The 25,568-nt window shown below is 56.5% G+C and overlaps 4 protein-coding genes across 12 annotated transcripts in view; 2 read left to right on the top strand and 2 right to left on the bottom strand.

Moving 5' to 3' along the window:
- PDE6B (phosphodiesterase 6B) overlaps positions 1-3,000 on the top strand; it is a 28,942-nt gene extending 25,942 nt beyond the window's left edge. Inside the window, exons 20-22 of the mRNA XM_043447995.1 lie at positions 414-497; positions 1,625-1,772; positions 2,540-3,000. Coding sequence (XP_043303930.1) covers positions 414-497; positions 1,625-1,772; positions 2,540-2,601 — 294 coding nt within the window. The 3' untranslated portion in view covers positions 2,602-3,000. The remainder of the gene's footprint in view (positions 1-413; positions 498-1,624; positions 1,773-2,539) is intronic.
- Positions 3,001-4,606: 1,606 nt separating this feature from the next.
- On the bottom strand, positions 4,607-6,408 carry ATP5ME (ATP synthase membrane subunit e). Of its 4 annotated transcripts, none has more exons than XM_043448003.1 (4): positions 5,888-6,408; positions 5,623-5,677; positions 5,128-5,226; positions 4,607-4,685 (listed from the first exon to the last, which is right to left on the bottom strand). In XM_043448003.1, the coding sequence occupies exons 1-4, from the start codon at positions 6,191-6,193 to the stop codon at positions 4,660-4,662; spliced, it is 486 nt and encodes a 161-aa protein (XP_043303938.1). In that variant the 5' UTR covers positions 6,194-6,408; the 3' UTR covers positions 4,607-4,659. The 4 variants fall into 4 exon arrangements, with proteins under 4 accessions (XP_043303938.1, XP_043303940.1, XP_043303939.1 ...); XM_043448005.1 differs by having other exon boundaries at positions 5,996-6,371; XM_043448004.1 differs by having other exon boundaries at positions 5,984-6,366.
- On the top strand, positions 6,192-8,857 carry MYL5 (myosin light chain 5). The gene is given in 7 exon segments (XM_043447979.1): positions 6,192-6,326; positions 6,400-6,433; positions 7,244-7,348; positions 7,760-7,842; positions 8,335-8,379; positions 8,709-8,751; positions 8,754-8,857. Coding segments are annotated over 7 exon segments (522 nt in total). The 3' UTR covers positions 8,831-8,857.
- On the bottom strand, positions 8,600-16,845 carry SLC49A3 (solute carrier family 49 member 3). 6 transcript variants are annotated; one of them, XM_043448000.1, is made up of 11 exons: positions 16,642-16,845; positions 13,811-13,969; positions 13,621-13,630; positions 13,417-13,482; positions 13,192-13,268; positions 11,981-12,118; positions 11,731-11,847; positions 10,993-11,145; positions 10,569-10,726; positions 10,288-10,397; positions 8,600-9,762 (listed from the first exon to the last, which is right to left on the bottom strand). In XM_043448000.1, exons 1-11 carry the CDS (start codon positions 16,777-16,779, stop codon positions 9,476-9,478), a joined length of 1,413 nt encoding a protein of 470 aa, XP_043303935.1. In that variant the 5' UTR covers positions 16,780-16,845; the 3' UTR covers positions 8,600-9,475. The 6 variants fall into 6 exon arrangements, with proteins under 6 accessions (XP_043303935.1, XP_043303932.1, XP_043303933.1 ...); XM_043447997.1 differs by having other exon boundaries at positions 13,417-13,630; positions 16,642-16,843; XM_043447998.1 differs by having other exon boundaries at positions 8,600-9,802; positions 13,417-13,630; positions 16,642-16,840.
- Positions 16,846-25,568: the final 8,723 nt, after the last annotated feature.

Genomic DNA, 25,568 nt, shown 5'->3' with positions numbered 1-25,568 from the left:
ACTGCAGCACGCTGAGCTCCAGACAGTGGGCAGCTGTGAGGAAGAGACTGCCAGGAGGCAGCTCAGAGGGGCTGTCCAGAGGCTGGACACTAAATCAGTTCCTTCAGAATATCTGGGCTTTGCCCCTTAGGAGTTGTGGGTCAGGTCTTGGGTCAGGACCATGGATAGCTCATGGGGGAGCCAGAGGAACTTGGCTCCAGGCTCCACACCGGGGCTGGCGGGTCAGGGGCCCAGCGCCACCTAGGGCAGCTCCCCAGAATGGCGCAGTGTCTTGGAGGGGAGTGTTGGGTCCCGGGTTTCCCTTCTAAGGTAAGCCCTACATGGACAGGTTCATCAGGTGGGGGTGGGGCTGAGTCCTGGGGCTCAGGGAGGCATGTGATGTATGAGTGAGGGTGTCCCTGCTCCTCCTTAAGCCAATGATGGACCGGAACAAGGCAGCCGAGCTCCCCAAGCTGCAGGTCGGCTTCATCGACTTCGTGTGCACGTTCGTGTACAAGGTGAGCAGGACAGCCCAGGGCCTGGCTGGGCTTGCAGGGGAGGGGTGAGGCGGTGCCTGCTGTGGGGCTCCTCCCCCCTCAAATCTGCACTTAAACTCAAAATCATCAGTCTCACCCCAAGGGGATCCCCTCCCTGTCATTTCCTCAGAAGGATCATGAAATTTCCCACCCCAATCTCTCCCTCCCAGAACGTCCTCCTGCACACCCTGACGTCACACCCCAAACATCCCTTCCCAAACCCCATCTAAAGGCACCCCCATGCAGGGCCCACACAATGCTGTCAAGGCACCAACTGCAGGGTATGTGTGGTGCATCCATTCAGGGTCTGAGCCCTGGGAAGACGGGGGTGGTCTAGCCGCCACCTGGGCACGCCCGACCCCGCAAACACCTGGGCAGAGCTGGGGGTAGTGGGATGCAAGCCAAGGACCTGGGGCAGCTGCTGGACCTCGGCTCTGGGGACTGACCAAGGGGTGGGGGCAGAGCCCTCTGGAAGGTCAGCTGCCACGACTGTTTGCTGCAGTCTCGGGGGCAGACCCCATACTCCAAGAAGGGTGTTGGGTTCTGACTGGCTTGTCCCACTCCCCACCTCCGCCCCCGAGGCCTTGTGCTTCCCTTTACTGAAGCACCAGCTCCCTTTTCTGCCTCCACCAGGGGCTGGGGTCTGTGAGTGCCAGGACACATGTGCTGGTCCTTTGGTTGTCACCACCGGGGCCCACCAGGCCCTCCCTCCCAGGCCATCCCTGCCTCCATCTACCCGCACAGCCTGTGTGTCCAGGTGTTCAGTGTGAGCATGTGCTCTGTGTGACATGCCATGCATGAGTGAGGGTGAAGGGGCCCCAGGAAGGTGACATGCGATGTATGAGTGAGGGTGAAGGGGCCCCGGGACCCGCATGTCTGCCCGGCCTTCTCAGCCCCCTGCTAGGGAATGTCCTTTCTGCTTGGATGTTTTCTACTCGATTCTTCAGGACCTCACCCCGCAGCTCCTGTTCCAACCTCAAGGAAACAAACCACAAGGCTTTCTCCCTTGTTAGGTCTTTGCTGGGGATGTGGCCTCTCTAACCACCCCACCTCCGGCCCATCCTGCCCAGGAGACGCTGGGGGTGTGGTCTGACTTGTTTCCTTTCCAGGAGTTCTCCCGCTTCCACGAGGAGATCCTGCCCATGTTTGACCGGCTGCAGAACAACAGGAAGGAGTGGAAGGCTTTGGCCGATGAGTACGAAGCCAAGGTGAAGGCCCTGGAGGACCAGAAGAAAGAGGAGACGACGGCCAAGAAAGGTCTGGGCTCCACTCCAGCCTCAACCAAGGCCACGCGGCCTGGCCCTGGCCTGCAGGGGGCGGGTGTGAGGGGACACTTGTCTGGACAAGGCAGCCCTGTGGTCAGTGTACCCGGACTCCGGGCTGCACAGACAGCCACCCCGCCAGATGGAGGCCCATCCCCTAGGAACGGGCTGGCTGACTCAGTGCAGCTGATGAGCCCGGTCTGAAAGGGCCTGCTCGGGGTCCGACTCAGGGATTCTGGAGGGAAGTCACCTTTATAAAGGGGAGGAAAGCCAACTCTTAACAGCTCCTCTGTTCCCATCAATCAGCAGTTCCCTCTTAAGTAGCTCATAAACTATCTACCCTCCCACGCCAGCCTCAGAGCTCAAACAGCAGACCCATAGAACCTAAGAAGCAAGCTAGGGGTCAGCACGCGTGGTGTTCCCGTCCCAGGTGCAGAGCTTGGTCACCTCCCCACCCCACCCCCAGCACTGTGGGAGCACGGCTTCACTGTGACCAGCCAGTGTCCCCCAAATCAGAATCCCCGAGCCTTGTTTGTGCTCTGCGACTGTCATCACCATTCTCTGAAATGTCCGCAGGGAAGAGAACCCATAGAAACCAGCCAGCTGCGAGGCCACTGCTGGAGCGTCATCAGGAACTAAATTAGGATCGGCTGGGCTAATCGGCTTAGGCAGACCAGCCCCTGCCCTGCCCTTCCCCCTGCAGGGCGAGTGGAGGCGCTGGGCCACTTGTGGTCCTCGCTCACCGTCTGTCTTCTCTTGCAGCGGGCACAGAAATCTGCAACGGCGGCCCAGCACCCCGGTCTTCTACCTGCCGCATCCTCTGAGGTGGCCGGCGGGCCCCTGCCCCACACCCCACCCCCACCCTGGGACTCCACCTCTAACCACTGGTACAAGAGGTTAGGGAGCCTGAGAAAATGACTGAAGACCATTTTGGATACTTTGAACTTTTTTAAGGTTTGTGTTTTTATGAACTAAAGCCAACAATGAATGATCTGAACAGTGTAGCCTACCTTACCCTCATCCAACTTTTGGATACATAATCATACCACCATGAGATCTTCAAAAAGGGTCTGTGAACTGTGTGTCTGAAAGCACTGGGTGAATGTATTCACAACTGCACATGTATTTATGTGTATAAGGGTGGAGAAATAGATACATAGACACCAATTCCCATCTGGTTTAGGAACAAATATATGAATAGAAATTTAGAATAAAATCAAAAGAAAACATGCTGCTCTTTTTTATGTGGTGGAGGACATTCATTTGTGACCAACCAGAAATCCTGCCAGAAAGGTCCAGGCTGTGAGACCAGTGATCAGAGCTAAGTGATCTGTGCAGAAATAATCTGTTAATAAACGCTGCCCAGGGAGCTGCTTTGAACCTTGCTGAGGGATCCGCACCTGTGGCCTGCCCAAGTCCTCCTGCACCCCTGAGGTTTCCTTCATGGAAGCAACCACACACCTCCAAGGACCAAATGGTTCTGAGCCGGGAAGAAAAGCCAAGTCAGACCCAGACAGAACACACGACTCACACTTGAAATGGGTGCTAAATATCTGATAGAAATAAAGGACTTTAACTTGTAATGTTAGCTTCAAAGCAATTGTTTCCAGACACTGGAAATTCCTCTTGGCTACAGCCACGGCCAGTGCTAGTGCTGCAAGGTCACTTGGGTTAAGGCTGGTTCAGATGCCGCTTTCTCCCACAGCTCCCGGCAGCAGCGGGCAGGGGACGCAAGGGCCCCCACACAACCTTCAGCTCACAGTGACACCTGAGGACAAGAGCGGGTGACTGGGGTCCCCCCCAGTTCCCAGAGGGACCCAGTGCCAGCCACCCACCACCCTCAGGAACTCCTAGGGGACATGCACCCCAGCCTCCCCTTTACTGAGAACAGGGAAAACAAATGAACTGGGGCTCGAAGCCTAGTAAGTCCACTCCAGGCACAAAGCTATAATAGCAACTTTTGACACCAGGCCTCATGCACACATATTAAATATATAACATTTGTGGGCTTTCCAGGTGGCGTCAGTGGTAAAGAACTCTCCTGCCAATGCAGAAGAAGTAAGAGACAAGGGGTCATTCCCTGGGTCAGGAAGATCCCTTGGGGGAGGGCACGGCAACCCACTCTGGTTTCATCAGATCATTCATTGTTGGCTTTAGTTCATAAAAACACAAACCTTAAAAAAGTTCAAAGTTCAAACACTCTGGTGTTCTTTTCCTGGAGAATCCCATGGACAGAGAAGCCTGGCAGGCTGCAGTCCATAGGGTCGCACAGAGTTGGACACGACTGAAGCAACGTGGCATGCATGCACTGGGCTTGAAGAGGCATAGCCAGCAGGGGCAGAGTCTGCTGTCTGTTCAGGCACAAAGGCCCAAGCCCACTGAAAAGCTAGCTGCACCCCAGCCAAGTCCTCAGGAGGCCACATCCCCTACCTGGGGTCAAGAGGAGAATGTGCAAAAGGAGAAAAGAAATCCAAGTTATACCACTAAGGGCATCAGGACACCCCCACCCCTCCCTTTCCTGCCTGTCCAAGGGTCTGAGCCAGGGCTGAGGGGAGAAGCTCAGCAGCACCCATGATGCTTGGGTGAGCTGCGCCTCTGTTACAAACTGCATCCTTAAGGGCTCCCTCCTCATTCCCACCCCCCAGCCCCCAGAGCAAGCGATGAAGTTTCTCTGTGTTCCGCCCTGTTTATGTACCAATCACTGAATCATTGATAGTTTTTCTGGAATCCCTCTCCATTCACACTGCACATAATCTGACAAGGTTGGCATACAACTGAGCCTGAGTCCAGAAACCAAACTACTGGGGACAATAAAGGAAAGTCAGAGACTGACAGAGCACAGAAAACTTTATTCATCCATACTGCTCCGGAGAAGGGCAGGCTCACTTCAATATGGTATCCTCTTGGGCTGGAAAGTTAGAAGGAAAACACACCATTACACAGGCACATAGGCCATGGATTTTGGGGGTTAAACCATCCAGCGTCTCTTCTCATGCAGCCTGGCTATGCTCTGTTTCCACTCTGTCCTCAGCCTTCCTTGACCCGCGGGTCCTCACTAGGACCTGCCCCGCAGTCAGGGAGGGTGGAGCCTGGCTCTGGTTGCTGGCCTCTAATGGTGAGAGAGAGAGTCCACCTCTAAGGCCCAGGGGCCGAGCCTCACTAAAGGCAGGTTAGCACCCACGCCCCACAAGGGCTCTCCTTCCCCACCCCCAGCCCACCCCGCAAAGGATGGCCCAGGGGCCAGTGGAAACGGAGAAGGCGGCCTTTCTTCTCCGTATGAAGCAGCAGCTGTTTCTGAAAACCCAACGCGGGGCGGGGGACAAATCTAGGAGAGCCAGCCGCGTGAGCACCTTCCGCCAGCTCCCGCTCGATGCGCTTCTGCTCATCCCGCTTCTTCTTCTCCTCGGCTGCGAGCCTCCTCTCCTCTTCTGCCCGGGGTTTCAGGTAATCTGTCAAAGGACAGGCGGGGGCGGGGGTGTCCAGTGAACGTTTTCACTGAAGCTCTAAAAGGAATTCAGTTCATAGGCAAAGCCATCCTCAGGTACACCGTGAGTGCCAGGGGCGCCTGATTCCCACTCTCCTTTACCTGGATGTAGGTAAAGGCCTGATACCCACCTCCTAACGGAGAGCCCGACCCAGAGGGCAGCTACAGGACGCCCGCGGCCACTCCAGGCACCCAGCCGCCCCGCACTCAGTCCTCTGTGTTGCAAGGGGCTGCCCGGCCAACCTCCAACCGGCCGCGCGCGGGGGTCCGGCCCTCTCGGGTCTCAGGTCAGGGGCCTCCCGCGCCGCCCCGCCCCTCTCCCGCCCCGGCCGGGGGGCCGCAGACGCCCGCGGACACTCACTGTAGCGCTTGGCGCCGTAGGCCATGCCGAGGAACAGGGCGGAGTAACGGCCGAGCTGTGGGGAAAAGCGGTCAGGGGAGGCAGGGGGGACCGGGCCTGGGGGTCTCAGCCCACAGGGGCAGGGTCCGGGGCGCTGAGAGAGGGGAGGGGGGTGGGGGTCACACCCGCGGCTTCGGGGCCCGATGGGGGAGTCTCAGCCCACAGGGTCGGGGTCAGGGCGAGGGTCCCGGGCGCTGAGAGAGGGGTGGGGGGAGGGGGATCACACCCGCGGCGTCGGGGCCCGATGGGGGGGTCGCAGCCTCCGGGTCAGGGCAGGGGGTGCTGAGAGTCGGGGGCGCCGGGCCGGGGCCTCGAGCCCCACCGAGACGCTCACGCGCTTTGCCCACGCAGGGCCGATCAGCGGCGGCGGCTGCGGAGCCTGGTTCACCTTGATGAGCGGAGAGACCTGCACCGGCGGAACCATCTTGTCCGTGACCCTCGCGCCGGAAGCACAATTCGGACCAAAGAGGCCGCCGCAAGGCCCTAAACACCGCGGAAACGCAGACACAGAGGCGCGGCCGGGCATGCGCATGCGCCGTCCACAGCTCGAGGACGCCGAGTGCCGACCCCTGGCGGCCGGAGGGCGAACGGCGCGCGCGCCCGCCCGGGTGACGTCATCAGGCGCGGCGCGCGGCGGATTCCGCGTGTGCAGTGGCCGGCAGCGAGTTCGTGTTCCCCGCAGCGGGTGCAACTTTCCTGTCCCCTGACGTTTTCGAACCAGGTTGAGCACAAATCGAGGCCCAGACACCTCGGGTACAAATATTTGAAAAGTGTGAGTCCACTGTACAAAGTGCAAAACCGAGCGCTCTCCCTCCTGCCTGTCCCGCCCCGCCCGCGGCTCCAGTGCGGCCGCAGCCACACCCAGGCCTGTCCGGGCCGCGGTCCCCCCAGACCAGCCCCGGGGACGGCCCAGGAAGGGGCTCGAGGCTTGGGCAGGGAATCCGGGGTCCGGGTACAAAGTGTAGCCTGAGTGCAGGCTGGCTCCCAGCGGAGGTGGTGGCCATGTCCGGCCCCTCTGGACTCAGAGCAGGTCGACCATGTGGCCCGAGCCCCTTCCTGGGGCGGCACGGCCGTGGGTGCCCCTCCGCCCACCACCGGCCCCATTCCCAGCGGAGCTAAGGTTTCCTCACCCCTGGAGCCTCCCTGGCAAAAGGGGCACAGGTCCTCCTGAGAAGGCCAGCCTAGCAGAGCCTGCTCCCTGGGTCTCCAGGACCTTGCAGCCCCAAGTTTAAAGGTTCACGTCAGAGAGGCCCTCACCCTCACTTCTGCTGCCTTCTGCCAGGGAGGTGGGGGTCACGCTGGTGGGGTATTCTGTCCCTCAGCTCTGTGGTCAGCCCTAGGGAAGACACAGCTGACCCAGCCCAGGTGTGCAGAGAGGCTGCCCAGAGGTGGGCAGTGGTGGCCAGTTTCCCAACTGAACCTGCTGTGCTTACACACAGTTCTCATGGCAATGAGGGTTGGGGACACCTGGAGAATGACGGAGGGGGGCAGCCCCACAGCGCCTGTACCAACCACAAGGCCACCAGGGCAGCTGATACTCCTGCCCCATGACCCCCACCCCCACCCCCCATTCCTGCAACAGACAAGATCAAAGTCAAGGATGACAAGCTGGATGCCACGTTCAAGGAGGCCTCGGGGCCCATCAACTTCACCATGTTCCTGAACGTGTTTGGGGAGAAGCTGAGTGGTGAGTATCAGGCCAGCTTCAGGTCTGCCAAGCACTCTGTGTGCACTTACTTGACTCCTCCTAACATCTGCACATCTCACATAAAACCCAGATTTGCAGACCTCTTGAAAATCTCCAGGACCTGGCATTCCGGGACCCACATCTGGGGGCCCTGTTGGCCCCCAGCCCAGGCCAACCTCTCTTCCACCGGCTGGTGGGGGCCTCTGTCCTTCACTGAGAAGTCGCCCACCTCTGGGCCTGGCAGGACCAGTACCAAGAACAGTACCCTGGGGTGGGAGCTGAAGGTCTCTCAGGTGCTCAGAGTGGGAAGGCCACTGAGACCATCGAGTGGGTGAGGACGTGGAGCCCTAGGTGGCAAGGGGGCAGGACTAGCGCCTGAGACGCCCAAGGTTCAAGGCCTCCTGTGGGCAGGCATGGACACTGAGGAGACTGTCCTCAGCGCATTCAAGATGCTGGACCCTGCTGGCAAGGGCAGCGCCAACAAGGACTCGTGAGCGTGACCCTGCGCACCGAGGCACCACCAGGGCGGGAGGAAGCCAGGCCCACCCCCAGCCTCCACCCCACCTGTCCCAGCTTTCAGGTCTTGATCAGCCTGCCCGGGATCCTGAGTCCCTCATGGTAACCCAGGGCAGGGTCAGCCATACCCACATGGGGCCAGCGGTCACTGCCATTCAGACCATCGCTGAGTTTTTAGCCCCTCTGGGCTCCTTCAGTCTCATAACAGGACTAGTCAGTGTGCCAGGCTGTTGCCCCAGGGATGTGGGAGTCAGGGATGGCTCCCTGTGGTCCCCCCTAGTGCCCAGGACTCACGCAGGGCCAGGCTCCCAAGAGGTGGCTGCCCTGTGAGCGGGTGGGATTGAAGGGGGCAGCCCTGCCCCCCATGAGGACCCATCACAGGGCTCCCCTGGGGCCACCCCTCCAGTTCAGGGTCAGTGCCTTTCCCAGAACAGCCTAATGTGGCCGCTCCCTGCTGTCCTCAGCAGCAGGCGGGGCAGCTCGTGTCCCAGGCCAACAACATGACTGCTGAAGAGGTTTGGCCCCTGGCGCCCTACGTCCTTCCCCAAGGCCCTCTGTAAGGCCCAAGCATAGCCCTCGGGGCTCTGGGGGGATGTGCCTCAGCCCCTAAAAGCTGCAGCATTTGGAGGGTGGGACGCCCAGTGTCCAGGAAGGGGGATGCCAGCCCCAGCCCCACCCCTTGCCCTGCAGGGTCTCCCCCAGCTTCCTTCGCCCCACTCACAGAAACAAGACAGAGCCTGGAGTCCAGTTCCTGTAATTCACCTGCTGGCTGCAGCCTTGGGGACCCTCCCACTCCTTCCACCCCAGCCTGGGCCTGACCCCCCCGCCCCCACCAAACTCGCAGGTCGACCAGATGTTCCAGTTCTCCACCAGCAATGCCACAGGCAATCTGACTACAAGGTGCTGGGCCATGTGCTCACTCATGGGGAGAGGAGTAAGGGGCACCTCCGCCCCACGGGACTGTGACCAGTTGAATAAACGTAAACCCACAAACCTTCTGCCCACAAACAGTAGGCAGAACCCACAGTGTCTCTGTTGGGCGGAGGTGTCCTCCAGGGGTGGGAGTGTCCATGGGGTGAAGAAGGTCTGGGGTGGGGGTAACCCCCTGGGGGCAGGAGGGTCTTCAGGGAGTAGCAGTGTCTGCCTGGGGCCCACCCTCTGCCTCCTGCCCAGCCTGGCCCCACCTGCTCTGCCCATCTATGCTGGCACCAGGCTGGAGGGCTGGACACTCAGTGGTCAGCAGAGGTGGCTCTGGTGTGGGCTCCTTCGAGGAAGGCCTTCCTCACACCTGTCCACTCCACACCCAGCCAAACTGGGGCCCTCGGAATCCCACACCCACTCGGTTCCCCCTCACCCTGGGCCCCTGGTGCCAGGCCAGCCCCTGCAGCAGCCACCCTGGGCCTGGTCTGGCCGCTGGGGTACCCCTGGTCAGTGGCCTGTCTGCACAGCAGAAGCTTTTCTTGCTACAGCCACAGAGAATCCTCTGGGCCCCGCAGCCACGACCCTGGGTCCCCCAGGATGCCAGCGTCATCCCAGCCTCAGTCGTGACAGGTCCAGTCAGAGGGACCAGAGCCCACGTCCCTGCCTCCCCTTCACATCCCCAGGTCCTCTTTATCTCATGCCAACTGCTCTCCAGCCTCTGGCCCTCTGCCTGGCCCCTGAGACGTCTTGGAGGGTTCCCAAGAGTAAGGATGCAGGGCCAGGAGCACCAGTTTCAGGAAGGGGCTGCTGGGGGCCAGGGTGCTGCGGTGGAGCCTCAGGGCGTGGCTGCCAGGTAGGGCACGTGGTCCAGGGTTGCTGCAGTTGCTGGGCGTTCGTCCTCCTGAATGGAGGGGCTGGCGTCAGCCTCGGCCTGCAGGCGCCGGTACGGGGTGTGGAAGAGGAGCACCAGGAGGCAGCTGAAGAGGACGCAGAGGCCGGCCATCAGCAGCATGGGCACTGGGGAGACACGGCCCAGCTCTGCCTGAGGTGCCCCAAGTGCCTGGGCACTCACCCAGGTGCAGGGGACCCCAGAGCAACCTCGGGCATAGATCCCCGCCCAGCCCCAAGAGGCAGATTCGCAGAACCAGGGGCCGTGAGCCCCAAGGTCACCCCACCAGGTCTGAGGACGTGGGTGTGCAACACGATCCCACTCCTGTCTCTCTGGCTTTCTGTCTCCATCTCTGTCTTTCTCTGCGTCTCTTACTTTGTCTCTCCTGTCTCTGATCTCACTTCAAAACCGCTCACACATGGGGTCACAGGTGGGGGCGCTGCTCCCACCAGGCTGCGCTCCAGGTTCTGCCTGCTGCCCTCGGGTCCGCCCCAACCCACCTCACCCCCCAAAGGACACCCTGCCAGGATGGCAGAGGTTGCCAAGAGAAAGAGGCCGGTGGAAGGGAGACTCCAGGGCTGGGTGGGGTCAACCTCCTGGTCTGTGCCCTTACCCTTCCAGTCCAGTGGGCCCTGGCCATCCCGGCAGGTGGAGACAGACGGCTCCGCGTGGCGCACGGTCAGGGAGGTCAGCAGCACCATGATGAGAACGCCCTCGGCCTGCCTGCACAGCCATGAAGCCCTCAGCCCCACCCCAGCACTGCCCCGGGCACCCTGAGGGCAGCACACAGTAGGCATTCAGGTCACCCGCAGTGCGTCTGGTTGTGGGGATGGGGCAAGGGGAGGGTCCCTGGGTCCCTGGGTCCCTAGGAAAGTCATGGGAATGGGCACTCACCCCAGCACGAAGACCAGTCCTGCGGCTGCGCCCTCACCCACGGGGAAGGAGCACTCGACCGCCAGCTCCATGGCAACGGGCGCCACCGAGAAGCCGAAGAACCCCAGCAGCGAGCAGATGGCAGCCAGTGCAATGGTCTGTCCCTGAAGCTGGGACACCTGGGCAGCGAGCCGCACAGATCAGCAGGGCCGGAGTCAGAAGTGCTCCAGCCTGGACCCCAGGCCCTGCCAGGCCCTGTCGGGGGCAGGGCAGTGCCAGGGCTGGAGAAGCCACAGCACTCACACCACTACAGGGACACCCCGGCGGCGACGCCTGGGTCTGAGTGGGTCTGGTGTCTGTTATGGCCAACCTAGCAGCTTCCCCACCCCTGGGGGACCCCATTCTCATCCTCTGCAAGGTGGTCTCAGCTCAAGAGGACTCTTACCACAGCAAAGGCCACGCAGGCCAGAGACGTCAGGCAGAGGCCGATCTTGATGGCCTCGGTGAGGTGCTTGGTCCTGTCCACGTACAGGCCCAGAGCCACTGCCCCCAAGACTCCAAACGTGATGAAGAAAACCCCACAGAGGCCCGCAAATTCCTGGAGGGTAGGGGGCACCTTGTCCATCATCTGAACCCAGGAGGTGGCACTCATCCTTACTGTGTACACCACCACCAGGAAGCCCATGGCAGGGTCACCGAGCAGCGCCGGAGACCCAGGCAGGACTGCGTGGAACGCTTGGAGGCGGGAGGTGTCCTCCCTGGATGTGCCACGTGCTTGTCTCAGCTCCACCCAGGAACTGGACCAGTCCTAGAGAAAGGGCCTGGCTTCCGCAGACGCCCTCGGTGCCTGTCACCTCTGAGAAACTGGGAGCACTCGGGGCCTGAACCCAGTGCTGAAGCCAGACCACAGCAGGCACAGCAGAGATGCTGCCAGTCCGATGCCAGAAGGACCCACAGGCCTGGCGGAGGGCCTCTGCCAGCACCCCGGCCCACAGCTGCCACCCACTGTCTGCAGACACAGATTCATACAGCATCTCAAGAGCACCCTAACAGGAGGTCACCCCATCCAGGTGTGGAGACAGCATTTGGGGAGCTCGTGGGCCACTCCACAGCCACCAGCAGGTCAACAGGCCCCCAAGGCTGTGTCTGGGCAGGGGGCCCCCAGCTCGGGGCCAGCACTCACGCTGGAGTAGCCGTTCACGCAGAGGACCTGCTCCAGGAGGGCCGAGAAGCTGGAGAAGATGCCAATGCCGCCCCCGAAGCACACGGCCAGAATGATGTAGGCCTTGTTCCTTGTGAGCTAAAGGGGAGGGGTCGCTCAGTCTAGAGCCTCAGCAGCACAGGCAGGGGCTCCAGGGGCGGCCTGCCCCTCCCCGTCCTTCTGCCCTCCCCACCCCCCTGCCCCCAGGGCCCACAGCACGTGGGGCACTGACCAGCTTCAGCCCGGCTAGGAACGACAGCGAGGTGGACTGGGCAGCCCCCACAGAGGGCGGGGTGGGGGGCACGCTCTCCCAGAGGCATGCAGTGGCCAGCAGGAAGGCAAGGCCGGCAGGGAGGATGTAGGTGCCTAGCTGTGGGGAGGGTGTGCATGAGTGCACGCACACAGGTCCCCGTGGATGCACGCACACGGGCGTGAGTGCACGCACACAGGTCCTCGTGGATGCATGCACACGGGCATGAGTACATGCACACAGGTCCCCATGGATGCACACACATGCACATGGGCTCTTCAAGCCTGCTCCCCGGGCTCCAGACAAGCTGCTGCCTCCTCACTGCCTGCCCCCGCCTGTCGTTCCAGGTGGACACCAGCAAGCCCAGGGCCCGTTCAGGGCCGCCTCTGCTTTGCTGTATTCAGAAGCCTGGCTTTCAAAATTTCACCCAAGGGTGACTCCAATGACGGCTCGACTGTCTCTGGGAGCTCTATCCAGCTGTCACCTGGACCCCCTCTCCCACCTCTGTGAGTGACCCCAACTTTCACCCAGCTGGAAGCCCCTCACTCCTCCGTGCACCCCACTCCCCAGCTGGATCAAAGCCTAGGTTCTCTCCCTGGACACTCCAGGCACACCTTTCGCTCCCCGAGCCGTTCTGGACCAGATGGAATCACTCCCCCTTCGGATCCCCCAGGGTGTCCATCACATCAAGCCAACCGCCTGCCACCTGGACTGATGCTTCCCTCCACCCTCCCCTTGCTCAGCAGACACACCCCTCAGTCTCCCCTCCACCGCAGCGCCTTTCTCTCTGGTCCCTCATCCTCCTCCCCACCCCCCCCCACCCTCAATGCCTCATCCTGCTGCAGCCAGCCTCTCGCCGCCCTGGTGCTCTCTCCCCTCCAAGAAAAACACCCAGCATCCCAGTGCCCGGGGTTGTCCCTGACACTCGGAAGGCACCCAGTACTTGAAATGGAGGAAGCCCCACGTACATGGGGTGCACTCAGCCCTGTGTCCAGAGAAGGTGCAAGTGCACACACATGGATGGTGTGGGTGCACGAGCCCACCACTCCTGCACACGTGCACACACGCACTAGCACACACAGCCCACAAACATGCACACACACACATGCAAACACACAGCCACTCAAGCACAGCCACACACTATACACCATACACAGAGGTGCACACACACATGCACCTGTGAGCTCCCTCACCATCAAGGGGATGTCCTCCTCTGTCTTCACAAGGATGGGAGACACCAGGTTGGCCACCAGAATACCCAGGGGATTCGCTAAATGGACAGGGACATGTGTCAGCTCAGGAAGGCAGGCTGGGCCCCCATCCACAGAGGAGCCCTGGCCCCCCCCCAGACTGGGGAGCACACAGAGGCGCCAGGCCACACACTTAGCAGAGGGGACGCCGGCCTCGCCGAGACTCACACATGGTGCCGATCATGTTGGCTGTGGCTCGCTGGTGCTCAGGGAACCACAAGGCGGCCAGCTTGGCTGGAGAGAAGATGACCAGGGTCTGGGCCAGGGCGCAGAGGCTCTGCCCACCCAAGAGGAGGACAAACGGGTCCTGGGTGCCGATGGCCATGCAGGGTATGGAGCGGATCACGCTCCCCGAGAAGTTCAGGAACGCACCTAAGGTGGTCTGCAAGGGTGGGGTCAGAAGAGCTGCAACCAGCCGGGACGCCCCCAGCGCCCCAGCCCCCACTCGCCACCCAGGGGCTCTGCCTGAGGACTCGGGTCTTGGGAGGAGGGGGTGGCTCTTGATCCCGCGCTCGGGGACCCACCCGTCCCAGAGCAGGCCCTGGTGTGCGGTCGGACTCACCGCCCAGCGGAGTCCAACAGAGTCCAGAACCCAGACGGCCACCACACCGGACGGGATGGACACCACGAGGTAGACCAGTGATAGCCAGTTGATCTGCTCAGTGGAGAGGAGGAAGTGCCGAGCGATCGTGTCAGCCACGGGCGCGAAGCTGAGCCACAGCTGCGAGACACAGGCTGGAGTCAGCCCGGGGCGGGCACCTCAGACACTGTGGCTGCCGGCTGCCCTGGGCGCGGCCAGCTGGTCTGAGGGAAAGAAAGGGTCCAGGGGTCCCGTCAGGGCTGGGGTCTTCACTTGGTCACACCAGAGGGGAGGCACCAGCTGGGGGTTCAGACAGCATGTTGGGGCAGAGGACCAGAACCATCCTTGCAGACATGGTCCTGGGGCAGATGGAGGCGACAACCTGGCTGGACTCTGCAGGACAGTGAGGCCCCCAGGACCGACCCTCCAAGGAGAAGGCCTGGGGCTGACAGCAGATGAGAGATGGCCACCTTGCCGGGGTGGAGGGCGCCTAGACTGGGTGCTGGCCAAAGCTGGAGCACTGGGGGGTGGGAGAGGGTCCCCCGGCCCCCTGTCACGTGGACGTGTAGTTTGCCCGGACAGGACAGGCCGAGGAGCATGTTGTGGGGGGCCACTCTGTGGACACTCAGTGCCCGTGGAGGGAACCCAGGTGCACCAGAGCTTACTGCAGGAGGGAGTGGGGAGGCGTCCTGGCTTGGTCCAGAAATGAAGGTGTTACAGATCAAAGCCTGCGGACTCCACCTCTGAGAAGACACAGCAAGGCGGGAGCTCACCCAGGCCTCACACCCTGCCCCCATGCCGCAGGATCTAGCCTTCCTAACCCGAACAGAGCTCTGACCACAGAGCCCCACATGACAGCAACCTTGAGCAACAGTTGCCTTTTCCCTTTTTTCAGGACAGAGCTTCTAGGTTCAGGAAGAGCTTGGTGCAGGCCACTTGCTTCCTGCCCAGCTGATCCAGCGGCGAGAAAGCCTAGCTCTGGCTGCCACACCTTCTAGGCGCAGCCCACCTTCTCTAGCCTCGCCCCTCCATCCTCCCCAGAACCTGTGGCCAGCGGGGCAGAGACAGGTCTGAAATGCACACAGCAACGTGGGGGTGATTGTGTGCCCATGGCGTGGACTTCCTCCACGTGTTCCCAGCCTGCCGGGAGGCCCTGTGCGTCCTTTGAGAACGTGGGTGGCTGTCCCCCACGCTGGCCCTCACCCAGACCACTCCAGGGCCACTGAGGCCTCATTGCAAGTGCCGCCCACGTGCCCTTCACACTGCCCACCCCGCCCGGGACCGAGGGCCCTGCGCATCTGGCCGCAGGAGGAGTAAGCGAGGGTGCATCTCTGGACCCGAGCTCCCTGCCGTGACCCCACGGGAACCGTGACAAGTCCTGGTGTGATTCCTGTCTGCTCCATGACGACTTGTGGACGAGACAAGTGCAGGGGCACAGCCTCGTGCTCCAACATCCACCCCCAGACACTGAAGCAGCTGGAGGGGGCTGAGAGAGACCCCCGCTCTGCATTCTCAAATCACTGCACCGAAACCCAGTCCTGGCTTCACAGTGTTCAGACGCAGACCGGCAACTGCTGCAGAGAAAAACGAACCAGGCTGGGGATGCCACTTGTCCCAGCACAGGGCTGGCCAGCAAGAAGAGGAGGAAAGAGGTCCCAAAAAGTTTGCAGTGACGTCCAAGAGGGGCTGTCGCCCAAGAACCTCTCCAAGGTGGTACCTTCCAGGGCTGCCCTCACCTGCCAGCCCCTCCTCGTCACAGTCTCTGCACCTGACCTCCCTCCCCACTCGGCCTCTCTGAGCTTCGGGCCGCTACCCGCCGCCGCTTTGCGCTTCACGACCATGGCCGCCCCCCGCCGGCCCGCTCCCTGAGGTCCAGCGTGAGGCCGAACAGCGTTCTTTCAGGCAGCCTACAGGAGGAGACCCGGGGGCCCCGAGCAGGCAGCCACTAGCCTCGGGCTGGGAAGAGCATGCGGTCCAAGGCACGCAGGACGGCACAGCCCGGGGCTGGAGGAGCAGAGAAAGGTCTGCTGGCTGAGTCGTGGTGCGTGCTGGGCCGGCAGAGGGCCTGGGCCCTCAAGGAGCGAGTCTGGGGGAGCAGCAGGTTGGGAGAGTTGGGGCCCCAGAACCGGCAGACCCGGTTCTCGCGGGGGCTTCTCTAGTTTCAGGAGCTGTGATGATGAGCACTGTCCCTGCCAGCAGTGGGGTCGGTTCTAGAACAGCTGAAGGGTCACTGCCGACCCCAGCTGGGTGGCTGTGAAGAAAGGGACTGGGTGGGCAGGCAAGAAAGGCCTCTGGTGAGGGGCCTTGGAAGTGAGCCAGAAACCCGCGGAGGGCGGCAGGGACCCAGGGAAGAGAGGCAGGTACCCAGGGAAGAGAGGCAGGTAGGGGGGCAGAGCGGGTGCCCAGGCTGCAGTGGGTGTGCGCTTGGCAGAGAGGGGAGACCTCGGGAGGAGTCCTCCGTGGCTGTAAACAGTGAGTCTTTCGGAGGCAGGAGAGGCATCCTGTGGGTCTCAGGACCTGGGCTCAGGCCCTGCCAGGACAGACAGGAGACCCGCTCTCCCTGCGCAGCCTCGGTCAAGGAAGAGGCTCTCCGCCCCCGGCCCGCGCTGAGGTCCCTGGCTGCCTCGCGGGCGGCCCTTCCCCGCGGTTCTGCCGTCGCGAGACGGGAGGGCTGCGTCCCGGGACTGGCCGAGCGGGTTCTCAGCGGCCTATTCTCCGCCGGGACGCGGCGCCCGGCGCGCACCGGACGTCGGCAGGGTTCCGGCCTGTCCCGCAGCCCTGCCCCGCCCGTCCGGCCCCGGCCCAGCCCCTACCGTGGCGTTGGAGTAGCTGAGCAGGCTGATCACCAGCAGGAAGACCCACCGGCGGGCGTAGGTGCGGTAGCCCCCCAGCACGCTCCGGGCCGAGGTCGCCGCGGCAGCCTCTGGCCAGTCCCCCGCCGGCCCCGCCATTGCCGCCACACCCGGGCCGCCGACTTTTGGAGCAGCGCTGATGGGCCAGGACCGCCCTCGGAGGTGGGGTCGGATCAGAACCCGCCCCACAGGCAGGGGTTACCACTGGTCAGGCAGAAAGAGGACCAAAATGCCCTCGCAGAGCCTCTGTGAGGTTCTTGCGATGGATGCGCTCATGCACGTGGGTCAGGAGAGGCTCCGGGAAGTCACTGCCTGGCAGAAAGGCCGCACTTACTGAAAGGGGCTGTGGAAAGAACCCCTCCGCCACCCCCACCCACCAATTTCCTAAGGTCCAAACAAGTAACATCTGGAGGCCAGCCTGGAGGAGGAGGCTGGAGTCAGTTTGCAAAGCGCCTCCAATCAATGCTGTAGACTCCACTAGATGCTCTTGACTCCACTCAAGTCAGCCCTGCAGAGAAGCAAAACTGAGGGAGGACGGGCAGAGACGATGCCGGCAAAGGGGGAGGTGGAGACTAGCCTGTCCTCCCACCCAGGGAAAGGGCTGTGCCAGAGCACGGGATCGTGGGCCAGGGAGGAGCAGGTGACCTCCCCCTACCTGGGAATCTGCAGTTTGCAGCTGAGAAGACATCAGACATAAATTTCTGTGGACTTTACACAGGGATCCCAAGGGAACATTTCAAGCAAAGATGGACAAATAAAGGACAAAAACGGTAAGAACCTAACGGATGCAGAGAAGTGGCAAATATACACAGAGGAACTATTCAAAAAGTCTTAATGATCTGGATATACATGATGGTATGATTACCCACGTAAGAGCCAGGCATCCTGGAGTGTGAGGTCAAGTGGGCCTTAGGAAGCATTACTATAAACAAAGCTATTGGAGGTGATGGAATTCCAGCTCAGCTACTTCAAATCCTAAAAGATGATGCTGTTAAAGTGCTGCACTCAGTATGCCAGCAAATTTGGAAAACTCAGCAGTGGCCACAGGACTGGAAAAGGTCAGTTTTCAGTCCAATCCCAAAGAAAGGCAATGCCAAAGAATGTTGAAAGTACTGAACAATTGCACTCTTTTCACATGCTAGCAAGGTAATGCTCAAAATCCTTCAAGATGGGTTTCAACAGTACGTGAACCATTAACTTCCAGATGTTCAAGCTGGATTTAGAAAAGGTAAAGAAACCAGAGCTCGAATTGCCAACATCCATTGGATCATAGAAAAAGCAAGGGAATTCCAGAAAAACATCTATTTCTGCTTCATTGAATGCGCCAAAGCCTTTGACTGTGTAGATCAAACTGTAGAAAAGTCTTAAAGAGGTGGGAATACTACACCACCTTACCTGCCTTCTGAGAAACATGTATTCGGGTCAAAAAGCAACAGTTAGAACTGGACATGGAACAATTGATTGTTCAATTGGGAAAGGAGTATGTCAAGGCTGTATATTGACACTCTGCTTATTTAACTTCTATGCAGAGTACATCATGTAAAATGCCAGGCTAAAAAAAAAAAAAAAAAAAAAAAGTGCCAGGCTAGATGAAACACAAGCTGGAATCAAGATTGCTGGGTGAAATATCAAAAACCTCAGATATGCAGATGACACCACCTAATGGCAGAAAGTGAAGAGCTAAAGAGCCTCTTGATGAAGGTGAAAGAGGAGAGTGAAAAGGCTGGCTTAAAACTCAACCTTTGAGAAACTAAGATTCTAGCATCCAGTCCCATTACTTCATGGCAAATAGATGGTGAAACAACGGAAACAGTGACAGACTTTATTTTCTTGGACTCCAAAAATCACTACAGATGGTGAATGCCCTGAAATTTAAAGACAGTTGCTCCTTGAAAGAAAAGCTATTACCAACCTAGGCAGCATATTATAAAGCAGAGACATCGCTTTGCTGACAAATGTCTGTTTAGTCAAAGCTATAGTTTTTCCAGTAGTCATGTATGGATGTGAGAGTTGGACCATGAAGAAGGCTGAGTGCCGAAAAATTGAAGCTTTCAAACTGTGGTGTTGGAGGAGACTCTTGAGAGTCCCTTGGACTGCAAGGAGATAAAACAAGTCAATCTTAAAAGAAATCAGCCCTGAATATTCATTGGAAGGACTGGTGCTGAAGCTGAAGTGCCAATACTTTGGCCACCTGATGTGAAGAGCTGACTCATTTGAAAAGACCCTGATGCTGGGAAAGATTGGAGGCAGGAGGAGAAGGGGACAACAGAGGATGAGATGCTTGGATGGCATCACGGACTCAATGGACATGACTTTGAGCAAGTTCCGAGAGTTGGTGACGGACAGGGAGGCCTGGTGTGATGCAGCCCATGGGGTCGCAGAGAGTCAGACACAACTGAGCAACTGAACTGAACTGAAGGCCGGAAGGAGAGAAGGGCCACCTCCTCTCTCCCACAAGAGCTCTCCTGTGGGTGGGCAGTCTCCTGTCCAGCTTCCTTCCTCCCCTGAGGGCCACACCTCTCCTGACTCCCCGCAGTCCTCCTCCTGAGGCCCCCTGCAGGCTGGCTTGCACTCTCCCTCCTCGCCTCCTCTCGACCCCCTGCTCTGCCGCAGGGCTTTCCTCCCTCTCCAGAGGGCTCTGGTGGAGTAGGCAGCACAGAACCATCAATCACCTTTCTATACATCTACTTTAAGCATGTGGAAACCAAAATTAAAGACACATGCTTTACAGTTACATCAGGTCAGTTTAATCATTCAATAGTGTCCAACTCTTTGGAACACCATGGATTGCAGCACGCCAGGCCTCCCTGTACATCACCAGCTCCCAGGGTTTGCTCAAACTCATGTCCATTGAGTCCGTGATGCCATCCAACCATCTCATTCTCTGTCGTCCCCTTCTCCTCCTGCCTTCAATCCTTTCCAGCATCAGGGTCTTTTCAAATGAGTCAGATCTTTGAATCAGGTGGCCAAAGTATTGGAGTTTCAGCTTCAACATCAGTCCCTCCAATGAACACCCAGGACTGATCACCTTTAGGATGGACTGGTTGGATCTCCTTGCAGTCCAAGGGGCTCTAAAGAGTCTTCTCCAACACCACAGTTAAAAAGCATTAATGCTTTGGCGTTCAGCTTTCTTTATGGTCTAACTCTCACAACCATACATGACTACTGGAAAAACCACAGCCTTGACTAGATGGACCTTTGTTGGCAAAGTAATGCCTCTGCTTTTTAATATGCTGTCTAGGTTGGTCATAGCTTTCCTTCCCAGGAGTAAGCATCTTTTAATTTCATGGCTGCAGTCACCATCTGCAGTGATTTTGGAGCCCAAGAAAATAAAGTCAGCCACTGTTTCCACTGTTTCCCCATCTATTTTCCATGAAGTGATGGGATTGGATGCCATGATCTTAGTTTTCTGAATGTTGTGCTGTAAGCCAGCTTTTTCACTCTCCTCTTTCACTTTCATCAAGAGGCTCTTTAGTTCTTCACTTTCTGCCATAAGGGTGGTGTCATCTGCATATCTGAGGTTATTGATATTTCTCCCAGCAATCTTGATTCCAGCTTGTGCTTCATCCAGCCCAGCATTTTGCATGATGTACTCTGCATAGACATTAAATAAGCAGGGTGACAACATACAACCTTGACATACTCCTTTTCCTATTTGGAGCCAGTCTATTGTTCCATGTCCAGTTCTAACTGTTGCTTCCTGACCTGCATGCAGGTTTCTCAAGAGGCAGGTCAGGTGGTTTGGTATTCCCATCTCTTTCAGAATTTTCCACAATTTATTGTGATCCACACAGTCAAAGGCTTTGGCATAGTCAATAAAGCAGAAATAGATGTTTTTCTGGAATGCTTTTGCTTTCTCGATGATCCAGCAGATGTTGGCACTTTGATCTCTGGTTCCTCTGCCTTTTCTAAAACCAGCTTGAACATCTGGAAGTTCACGATTCACATATTGCTGAAGCCTGGCTTGGAGAATTTTGAGCATTACTTTGCTAGCGTGTGAGATGAGTGCAATTGTGTGGTAGTTTGAGCATTTTTTGGCATTGCCTTTCTTTGGGATTAGAATGAAAACTGACCTTTTCCAGTCCCATGGCCTCTGCTGAGTTTTCCAAATTTGCTGGCATACTGAGTGCAGCACTTTAACAGCATCATCTTTTAGGATTTGAAATACCTCAACTGGAATTCCATCACCTCCACTAGCTTTGTTCATAGGGATGCTTCCTAAGGCCCACTTGACTTCACATTCCAGGATGTCTGGTTCTAGGTGAGGGATCATACCATCGTGATTATCTGTGTCATGAAGATCTTTTTTTGTACAGTTCTTCTGTGTATTCTTGCCACCTCTTCTTAATATCTTCTGCTTCTGTTAGGGCCATACCATTTCTGTCCTTTATTGAACGAATCTGTGCATGAAATGTTCTCTTGGTATTTCTAATTTTCTTGAAGAGATCTCTAGTCTTTCCCATTCTGTTATTTTCCTCTATTTCTTTGCACTGATCACTGAGGAAGGCTTTCTTATCTCTCCCTGCTATTCTTTGGAACTCTGCATTCAAATGGGTATATCTTTCCTTATCTCCTTTGCTTTTCGCTGCTCTTCTTTTTGTAGCAAGGCTTCCTCAGACAGCCATTTTGCTTTTTTGCATGTCTTTTTCTTGGGGATAGTCTTGATCCCTGCCTCCTGTACAATGTCATGAACCTCTGTCCATAGTTCATCAGGCACTCTGTCTATCAGATCTAGCCCCTTAAATCTATTTCTCACTTCCACTGTATAATCGTAAAGGATTTGATTTAGGTCATACCTGAATGGTCTAGTGGTTTTCCCCACTTTCTTCAATTTAAGTCTGAATTTGGCCATAAGAAGTTCATTATCTGAGCCACAGTCAGCTCCTGGTCTTGTTTTTGCTGACTGTATAGAGCTTCTCCATCTTTGGCTGCAAAGAATATAATCAGTCTCATTTCAGTGTTGGCCATCTGGTGATGTCCATGTGTAGTCTTCTCCTGTGTTGTTGGAAGAGGGTGTTTGCTATGACCAGTGCGTTCTCTTGGCAAAACTCTATTAGCCTTTGCCCTGCTTCATTCTGTACTCCAAGGCCAAATTTGCCTGTTACTCCAGGTGTTTCTCGACTTCCTACTTTTTCATTCCAGTCCCCTATAATGAAAAGCACATCTTTTTTGGGTGTTAGTTCTAAAAGGTCTTGTACAGGTCTTTGTAGAACTGTTCAACTTCAGCTTCTTCAGCATTACTGGTCGGGGCATAGACTTGGATTACTGTGATACTGAATGGTTTGCCTTGGAAACAAACAGAGATCATTCTGTTGTTTATGAGATTGCATCCAAGTACTGCATTTCAGGCTCTTTTGTTGACTATGATGGTTACTCCATTTTTTCTAAGGGATTCTTGCCCACAGTAGTATGTATAATGGTCATCTGAGTTAAATTCACCCATTCCAGTCCACAGTTCGCTGATTCCTAGAATGTCAACATTCACTCTTGCCATCTCCTGTTTAACCACTTCCAATTTGCCTTGATTCATGGACCTAACATTCCAGGTTCCTATGCAACATTGCTCTTTACAGAATCGGACCTTGCTTCTATCTCCAGTCCCATCCACAACTAGGTGTTGTTTTTACTTTGGCTCCATCCCTTCATTCTTTCTGGAGTTACTTCTCCACTGATCTCCAGTAGCATATTGGGCACCTACAGACCTGGGGAATTCATCTTTCAGTGTCCTATCTTTTTGCTTTTTCATAGTGTTCATGGGGTTCTCAAGGCAAGAATACTGAAGTGGTTTGCCATTCCCTTCTCCAGTGGACCATAATTTGTGAGAACTTCCCACCATAACCCGTCTGTCTTGGGTAGCCCTACACAGCATGGCTTAGTTTCATTGAGTTAGACAAGGCTGTGGTCCGTGTGATCAGATTGGCTGGCTTTCTGTGATTGTGGTTTCAGTCTGTCTGCCCTCTGACCCCCTCTCTCAGCGCCTGCTGTCTTACTGGGGTTTCTCTTACCTTGGATGTGGGGTAGCTCCTCACAGCTGCTGCCCCTGACCTTGGACATGGGGTATCTCCTCACGGCCACCGCTCCTGACCTTGGATGTGGGGTATCTCCTCACAGCCGCTGTTCCTGACCTTGGACGTGGGGTATCTCCCCTTGGCCACTCGCTGCTCCAGGACCACTCAGCTGCCGCTCGCCACAGTTACATCAAAGAAAAGTAAATACTTGGGTGTAAGCTTAGCAAAGTGTACAGAGAATCTGTATGCTAAAAATTATGCAACAGTAAGGAAAGTAACCAATGAAGACCTGAAAAAATGGAGGTATATACTATGTTCATGGATCAGAGGACTCAGCCTAGTAAATATGTCAAATGTTTTCAGATTGATCTGTAGGCTTAATGCAATTCCCATCCAAGGTAGTTTTGCAGACATAGACGAGGAGAAAATATTTGCAAGCCATGTACCCAACAAAGGACTGGTATCTAGAATATACAAAGAGGCCTCAAAACTCAACAGAAAAAAAAATTGCAGTTAGAATATGGACAAAAGACATAAAAGTACATGTGTATATTGACTGTGGGATGGGTACGCTCATGTCAGGTACACACACATAATGAATGCGAATGAAACTGGATAAAAAGCTCATGGATTGTATTCACATCTGTGTTATGGCTTAATTGTGGACATCCATGTTTTGCAAGAACTTAGATTGGGGGGAGACTGGGCAAAGTGTACAAGGAATCTTGGTGTTATTTCTCACAACTGCATTTGAATAAAGTACCTCAAAATAAGAAGCTTAACTTTTAAAAACTTACATAATGTGGAAAGTACATTCATTTGGAAACAAAGACTTTTTCTACTCACATTTAATGAGAGAGTTTGTTTAAATTCTGGACAAGTTTCTTAGGGCAAGCACCTCTGCTGTCCAGGTGTGACTCATGCTTCACCAGCACGCACACGCGTGTCTCTCTGTGCCTGGAATCCCGGTACACAGCTCTGGAGCCATCACGTCTCGGAAGTACGCACCCTTTGATCTCCACACAAACCCACCTTTCATGCTGCTTCTGAAAATTATCTAGAAACGCTTATTTAAAATAACATTCAACACACAGAATTATGACCAAAACTGAATTTCCGTTTCTTTTCTGAATCAAAGACAGACTCCTATCAGCATCCCACACAACCATTCACTGAAGCTTCTCCAGGCCAGCATGTCTTTCTTAAACTGTCTCTTGCTCATAATTAGGCAACTGAAGGGGGTCTCTGCCAAGACTAGAGCAAAGGCAGCGTAATAATATCAGGGAAGAGATCTTGTGTTACACGATGAGTTGCCCATGAGTTGCCCCATCTTGTTTGTTTGGGGTTTACTTGGTTTTTATCTTCTCCCCTCAGGAGACTGCCAGCTATAGGAGGGCAAGAACCAGTCTGTCCACACCCAAAGCCCTGGAGGCGATGGGGCCAGCAGGTGGCTGTGACCGAGAAGACTGGGTGGGGGTGGGTGTATTTTCTCCCTGTGTCCCCCATAGCAGCCCCTGCATCTCCAGGACCTAGCCTGCCTGGCAGGTTCTCCAAGGGGGCCCATGAGTTCACCAATGGGGCAGGACCCACCAGACCATCTGGTCCTGAAGCACAGCGTCCCCTCTCCTGGAGTCTGAGCCCCTGCTGCACACACACCCTAACACCACACACCTAGGTACCACCCTGGCAGGGACTGAGTAAGCAAATCAGAATCCGGATTCTCCAGCTCCTCAAAAGGACAGTGACTTCCGTGTGGGAGGCTGAGCAGGGGTCTGTCTGCTGAGAACTTTTGACAAAATTGCCCTGGAACATGAGCTTATTTACTTAAATGCAGAAAGGCTCTGACTGCCCAGTAAGAAGCCCTCAGGGCCCACGGTCTGCCCCCGGTCTCTCTCCAGTGTAGCTGGGGGAGGTCAGCACAGGGTCACATACACCCCAAAGTCCTGGCAAAAGTCTCTGGGACCCAGCTTGCCAGCCCTTCCCACAGAGGACCCTGGGGCCCCCGACCTGTGCTTCCCAGAACCATTCAGCCTGTTGAAAAAACAGGAGCTCGTTTTCTCACTTTTGTATGTGTCTGTACAAGATGGGCAACTTTTTGTGTGTGCATGGTGTGGTCGTATCATGTTGGAGCGGGCAGAGAGAGAGGGCGGGGGAGAGGGAAGCAGGTAAGATAGGCCAGATGCCCACCTATTCAGTGCGTCTGGTATGAGATGGCATCCAGCGTGTGTGCACGGTGTGTTATGTAAGGCTGCATGGTTAGCAGCTACTAAGGTATGTGAGGTGTGAGATGGGTTCTGTCTTTTGTGTGTATATAGTACCAGAAAGAATGAAGAAGTTGGGCCAAAGTGGAAATGATGTTCAGTTGTGGATGTGTCTGGTAGTGAAAGTACAGTCCAATGCTGTAAAGAACAATATTGCATAGGAACATGGAATGTTAGGTCCATCAGTCAAGGTAAATTGGACGTGGTCAAGCAGGAAAAGGCAAAAGTGAACACCAACATCTTAGGAATCCGTTAACTAAAATGGGTGGGAATAGGCTAATTTAATTCAGATGACCATTATATCAACTACTGTGGGCAAGTATCCCTTAGAAGAAATGAAGTAGTCCTCATAATCAACAGTTCAGCTCAGTTCAGTCGCTCAGTCGTGTCCGACTCTTTGCGACCCCATGAACCATGAACCACAGCACGCCAGACCTCCCTGTCCATCAGCAATGCCCAGAGTCCACCCAAACTCATGTCCATTGAGTTGGTGATGCCACCCAACAATCTCATCCTCTGTCATCCCCTTCTCCTCCTTCCCTCAATCTTTCCCAGCATCAGGGTCTTTTCAAATGAGTCAGATCTTCACATCAGGTGGCCAAAGTATTGGAGTTTCAGC

Source organism: Cervus canadensis, chromosome 26 (genome assembly GCF_019320065.1).
Source record: "Cervus canadensis isolate Bull #8, Minnesota chromosome 26, ASM1932006v1, whole genome shotgun sequence".
Taxonomy (NCBI): Eukaryota; Metazoa; Chordata; class Mammalia; order Artiodactyla; family Cervidae; genus Cervus; species Cervus canadensis.
Note: the sequence above shows the minus strand (reverse complement) of the source record. Positions and strands in the feature narration are given on the sequence as shown.